This window comes from Heterocephalus glaber, unplaced genomic scaffold, assembly GCF_053883595.1.
Source record: "Heterocephalus glaber isolate CG9 unplaced genomic scaffold, H.glaber_assembly_v1.0 deba00001781, whole genome shotgun sequence".
NCBI classification, from domain to species: domain Eukaryota; kingdom Metazoa; phylum Chordata; class Mammalia; order Rodentia; family Bathyergidae; genus Heterocephalus; species Heterocephalus glaber.
In genome coordinates this window covers 1,746,340-1,752,398 of record NW_028258467.1, presented here as the reverse complement: position 1 = coordinate 1,752,398, position 6,059 = coordinate 1,746,340, and the positions used below count along the sequence as shown (strand labels likewise).

Here is a 6,059-nt window from a genome sequence, read left to right as displayed (position 1 = left end):
CAGCACCTGTGTCATGGGGCAATGCCAGCAGTGGGCAGCCCCAGGGGGGTGACACCCTGACAGGGACAGAGGCCTGCTTATACCCAAGCACCCCATCAGTCTATGCTTCCAAGGCCCCTATGGAGCAGCCAGTACAGACACTGGGACTCACGTCTCAGGACAGGTTCAAGCTGGCCACCCCTCACTGGGTCAAAGGGCTTTGGGATGGTGATGTCCATGTGGCCAAATTTGGGCAGAGCAGCAGTCTGGAGAAAGGGGCAACAATTCTGGACTCTTCAGTCTCCCAGAGGGGGCCAGAAACTGCACCATGGCACCTTCCTGAAATGCACCCTCAGGAGGTTATTGAGTCCTTCCCGGTTCTGTCATTCTGACTTAGGTGAGAACTGGGAGAGGCCACTTTTGAGGGCTCATGGCACTGGAGGGTCTGGATCTGGGGACACTCAAGGGAACCCCAAACTGTAGGTAGCCGAGGGAGTTACCTGAAGTTTGGAAGTCATTCATTCACTTATTTATTCTCTAAGTATTAGTTGAGTTCCTGCATCCAGGTGTGTCATGTTTTAAACCCACAGCAATCCAGGCCAGACATGGCCTCCTGGACTCCATGATCATGGGTAGTAGAGGTCTGATGGCTAGTGATACCCACATACTTCCTCAGGTGGGGCAGGAGCTGTGGGAAGTGGTGTCTGTCCAGGTCTCTTATGGTGACAGGATCATTGGCAGGCCCTTAAAAGATGAGGCTGGAGTGAGGGGCAAAGGGCAAGACAAGCTCAGAATTGAGGAGGCAGCTCAAGCCAGGTGTGTGACTCCTCCAGACCAGGGCACCCTAGAGAAACCTGCTGTTGTGCCCAGGACAGTGGCCCCTCCTCTGGGCAAGGGCTGGGGTAGGAGGTTGGGGTGTGAGGTTGGCCAGAGGCAGACAGACCTGAGGCTGACCCATCACAGTGCCACCAGGGGGTGCCTGGAGCCCACTGTCAGCCTCAAAGGTTTAAATTAGGGTGGCCGCTACCCTAGTGACCACCAAGAAGTAGTTCTGTAGCTTCTAGGCCAGCATAGCTGTGATGGTCAACTGGAGTGTCCACTTCCTCTGCGAGTGCCTCTATGTCTGCTATGTCCCCACTGTATCTAACCCTTTCCTCTCCTTTTTTTCAGCACTGAGGACTGAGCCCAGGGTCTCATGCATGCCAGACAAGTGCTCTACACTGAGCTACAACCTACCCTTTTTATTTTGAGACGGGGTTGCACTAAATTGCCCAAGCTAGCTTTGAGCTTGCTATCTTCCGGCCTCAGTTTTCCCAACAGGTGGGTGTGCCCAACTATTCCCGGGCTCCTTTTAAATATTTATTTATTTATTTTTGAACTCAGTATTCAAGGCCCATCTTAACTGCATAGTGAGACCCTGTCTCATAAAAATTATTATTATTGGATGATTGAACTCAGGAGCTTGCACATGCCAGGCATGTGCCCTCTCACTGAACTACAGTCCCACCGCATTGTAACCAAGGGCAGATGTATTAGCTTTCCCCTGCTGGGACACAATACCATCTTTTCTCTGCCATGGCCCCCTGCCATGATGTGTCTGCTTTGAATACAGCTGACTATGGACTGAATCCCCTGAAACTGTGAACAAAATTAAAGCTCTCCTTTAAGTGGTGGGTGTCGGGTATTGTGTATTGTTTGGTAGTGTCACATACATTCTCATTGTTGTATAACCAATCTCCAATACTCTTTCCATCTTTATAAACTGAAAGCTATGCCTGTTTTCACTTGGTATATATCTTCAAGGTTCATACATATTATAGCAGGTGTGAGAACTTCATTCTTTTCTCCTAAATAATAATAAACCATAGTGTGGATATATAATACATTGTTTATCCACTTTCCTGCTGTGCTAGGTTAAGATATTCAATTTAGCTGGGCATGGCGGCACACATCTCTAATCCCAGCACTTGGGAGGCTGAGGCAGGAGGATTGCCATGAGTTTGAGGCCAGCCTAGGCTACACAGTAAGTACAAGGCCAGCCTGAATTGCATAGTGAGACTTTGTCACAAAAAAACAAAAAACAGAAAACCACACATGTGGGTCTGGGGATTTAGCTCAGTGGTGCTGTGTCTGCCTTGCAAGAACAAGGTCCTGAGTTTGATCCCCGGTACCAGAAGCACACCTCACACACACACACACACACACACACACACACACACGCTGAAAACAAAAATCAAAAAAGTTTAACTTGAGGGGCAGGATGTAGCTCAGCGGCACAGTGCCTGCTTGGCAAGAGTAAGGTCCTGAGTTTGATCCTTGGTACCAAAAAATAAAAAAGATTAACTTGATTGCCTTGTGGGATAGTAAAGCACACTTCTGGGAGTGTCTGGGTGGATCATGGAGATACGACCTAGGGTACTCCCAGAATATATGGTCTCTGGCCCTTCCCATCTGACCTCAGCTCTGCTTTCCCCCGCCACCATGAACTAAGCAACTTTTCTCTGACATATCCTTCTACCTTAATGTTTCTGCCTAGGAGCCAGTTGACCATGGACTGAATCCCCTGAAGCTGTGAGCAAAATTAAACTTTTCCTTTAAGTTGTGGGTGTTGGGTATTGTTTCCCAGCACAGAAAACTTAATGCACCGGGTCTTGGACACTTGAGTTATTTTGACCATTGTCACTCCCTAATCTGACCCCTGTGCCAGGGGCATTCGTCAACTGAGCCCCTCTGGAGCTCTCATTGGTCCGGGAGGGCCCTGGGGTCAGGGGAAGGGTGACTGGTACTTTGAAGCTCTCATTTGGGCTGGCAGTGAGATCCAACAGACCCCTCCCACTGGGGCCCTTGACCTCATCTGTGGCTGTGAGGGAAGGCCCTGAGCAGTGGGAGGGCCGGGGGCAGTGGGCTGCCTAGTCATACCTATCTGCTGCAGAATCCCTGGGTTCTGGACACATCCAGGATTTCCTAACTGGTTGAACATTTCAGGACTGCCTGCCATCACTCCCCCAGCCTGATTCTGGGCACTTTTGCGTGTCCCTCATGTCACCTAGCCAGGATTAGTGGGGGTCTGCTTCTGTGGTACAGGATGCCTTTTGCTTAGCACTCCTGTGCCACAGGCCCGCCTGGCACTGATGGCTCCCACATGCTAGCCCCAGAGAGCCCCTTTCTTCACTATTCATTCAACAACCATGGCATGTGAAGCATGGGTCTGAGAAAAAGATGTTGCCAAAAGAGGGTCTGCTCTGACTAGGCTGTCCGGCCCTGTCCTCCAGAGCTTGCCACCTCAGCCTTATGACAGCTGGTCTTCCCAAACCCAAAGCTGGCCCAACCCCAGGGCAGCCAGCACCTGCCCCTCCCCGCACTGGGCCAAGACTCCTCTTTCTTCGGGTACCAGGTGGTCGGCATGTGGGCTAGAAGCTCAACTCGTACCCTCAGGGAGGGCCACTCCCACCTCCCACTCCAGAGGTTCCACTGGACTTCGGCCCTCCAGCCCCCACCCCACCAAGGACTCCAGAGCTAAGGACAATGCCCAGACTAGGAAGGGGATGCATGGCGAGGCAGGGGCGGCTGCACTTCCCTCCCGCTTTCTGGAAGCCCGGGCAGTGGACTGTCAGTTCTCTCGCTGCTTGCTCACCCGGCTTCCATGATTGGCTGAAAGTTCCGGAGCCCACGGCTATTGGCCACGCGCCAAAGCCCCGCCCCCTATCCCCGAGCCGGGCGACAGAGTGTAGGCTTTCAGAGGCGAGCTAGCGGCCGCCGGTGGAGGGGACGCGCCGGGCCGGGCCGCAGCGCCCCGCCCCGGGGCTGCAGCCCTAGACTCCCACCCAGGCCCCGGCGCGTCCCCTCGGCATGCCGCCCCCCGCCCTGTTCTGTGCTCTCTGCTGCGGGCTCCTGGCCGCGTCCGTGCATGCCGGCTACTCCGCGGACCGCTGCAGCTGGAGGGGCAGGTACGAGCCGCGGGAGCCAGCTGTGTCCCCTCGGAGGGGCGGGGGACAGCGTCGCGCCCGCCTTGGGTGCGCTCCCCGGGGAATTGGGGCCACGCTGGGCTGCGGCCACCGTTGATGGAGTGGGGAGTGGGGCGCCGGACCCACGCCTCAGCGCCACCGTCCTGTCCACAGCGGCCTGACCCAGGAGCCGGGCAGCGTGGGGCAGCTGGTCCTGGCCTGTGCGGAGGGCGCCGTGGAGTGGCTGTACCCGGCAGGGGCGCTGCGCCTGGCCCTGGGCGGCCCAGACCCCAACGTGGGGCCAGGAGTCGCCTGCCTGCGTCCCTCTCGGCCTTTCGCTGGCGCCCAGGTATTCGCGGAGCGCACAGGTGGAGCCCTGGAGCTGCTACTGGCTGAAGGCCCTGGCCTGGCTGGCGCCCGCTGTGTGCACTGGGGTCCTCGCGAGCGCCGGGCCCTTTTCCTGCAGGCCACCCCGCACCGTGACATCAGCCGCCGCGTGGCTGCCTTCCGCTTCGAGCTGCGCGAGGATGGCCGTCCAGAGCTGCTGCCCCAGGCCTCTAGCCTTGGCGTGAATGGTGAGTGACCACCGGAGTGGGGACAGGTGGAAGTCAGACTGGCCCCTACCTAGGCCTGGCCGGAATAGGCCCTGTTATCCCAAGGCATAGAGGGTCCAAACCCCATGGTCAGGTGGAGCGTGGGGAGGCCCTGCCTTCCCTCCTTCCTGCTCAGGATTGATTTGAGGGAGGAGCAGGCTGAGTGAATGCAGGAGAGGATGGTCCAGGCAACTTCGGGCCCGTGGTCCCTGAAGGGGTGGGGGAGGGGCAGTGGAGGCAGAATCTCAGCCTTAGACAGAAGCTGTCCAGAGCTCCCTGGCCTGGCAGTGACCTCATCCCCCTCCCCCAGCCCAGCCAACAAAAGTCCAGTGTGCCGCCCAGTCACCATGGAGACACTGCCTTGCCTCCCTGCAGGGCATCAGGCCTGGGCTCCTGGAGCCTGAAGCCTGACCCTGCAGGGGATGGGGTATTCACTGTTCTCCGAGCTTGGGCTTAGGCCAGGGACCCAAGGAGCCAGAGCCCCCATAACCTGTGGCTGCCCTAGTGGCACTGCTGCTCTTTGGGCCTCAGGAGTTGGCTCTGGGAGCTCAAAGAAGGTGAGATGGGATAAAAGTATGCAGGATGCTGGAGCTACAGGTGGGCAAGTGCTGTGGCCCGTAGGCCTATGTAAGTCACACCATGGAGACTTGTGCCTGCCACACATTACCTGCCACACAAGTGTCTTCAGTGTTGTGAGCACACCTGCTGAGAAGAGTCTGGGGACCAGCTTTTCCCCACCCCATCTCCTCCTGGGTTGGGTGGTGATAGGGGACCATAGGGCCTAGACTCACACCCCATCCCCTGTTTGCCAGGTGCCTGCAGGCCTTGCAGTGATCCTGAGCTTCTCCTGGCTGCATGCACCAGTGATTTTGGTGAGTGTCCTCATTATGGCAGGAGCCTGGATCCTCCCCCCACCCCAGAACGCTCAGCACTGGCCAACATGTCTCCCCATAGTGATCCATGGGACCATCCACCGGGTTGCTCATGACACAGAGCTGCAAGAATCTGTCATCACCGTGGTGGCCTCCCGTGTCCTCCGTCAGACGCTGCCACTGTTCCTGGTGGGGGTCTCTGAGGGCCAGAGGCAGGCCTCCATTAGAACACTGCTGCGCTGTGGTGTCCGCCCTGGTCCAGGAACCTTCCTCTTCATGGGTTGGAGCCGCTTTGGTGAGGCATGGCTGGGCTGTGCTCCCCGGTTCCAGGAATTCAGACATGCTTATGCAGCAGCCCATGCTGCCCACCTCAATCCCTGTGAGCTGGCACTGGACTGAGCCTTCCTCTGGGGCAGGGTGCTGGGGAGGGGTTGGTGGGAGGGTAGGTGGGGAGACAGTGGCCTCCGGATGGCATCAAGATGCTCAGTGGTTCTGAGGTGATAATAAGAACATTGATTATACCAGCCACTGTAGAACTGGTCTCCTGTGGCAAGCCCAGCACTGGACCTGCTTCATGTCATTTAATTTTCCCTCTGCTTCCCCTGCCCACCTCTCCTTACTGGTGACCCCTGCTTATTGACAAGCTTCTGTATGCCTCCATGTCAGGGTGC

At 56.7% G+C, this 6,059-nt stretch overlaps 1 protein-coding gene across 1 annotated transcript; it reads left to right on the top strand.

Annotated features, from left to right (window-relative positions):
• The first annotated feature begins 3,688 nt into the window (after positions 1–3,688).
• On the top strand, positions 3,689–5,946 carry Metrn (meteorin, glial cell differentiation regulator). The gene is made up of 4 exons (XM_004873823.4): positions 3,689–3,926; positions 4,098–4,498; positions 5,329–5,388; positions 5,471–5,946. The coding sequence occupies exons 1-4, from the start codon at positions 3,829–3,831 to the stop codon at positions 5,785–5,787; spliced, it is 876 nt and encodes a 291-aa protein (XP_004873880.1). The 5' UTR covers positions 3,689–3,828; the 3' UTR covers positions 5,788–5,946.
• The last annotated feature ends 113 nt before the right edge of the window (positions 5,947–6,059 follow it).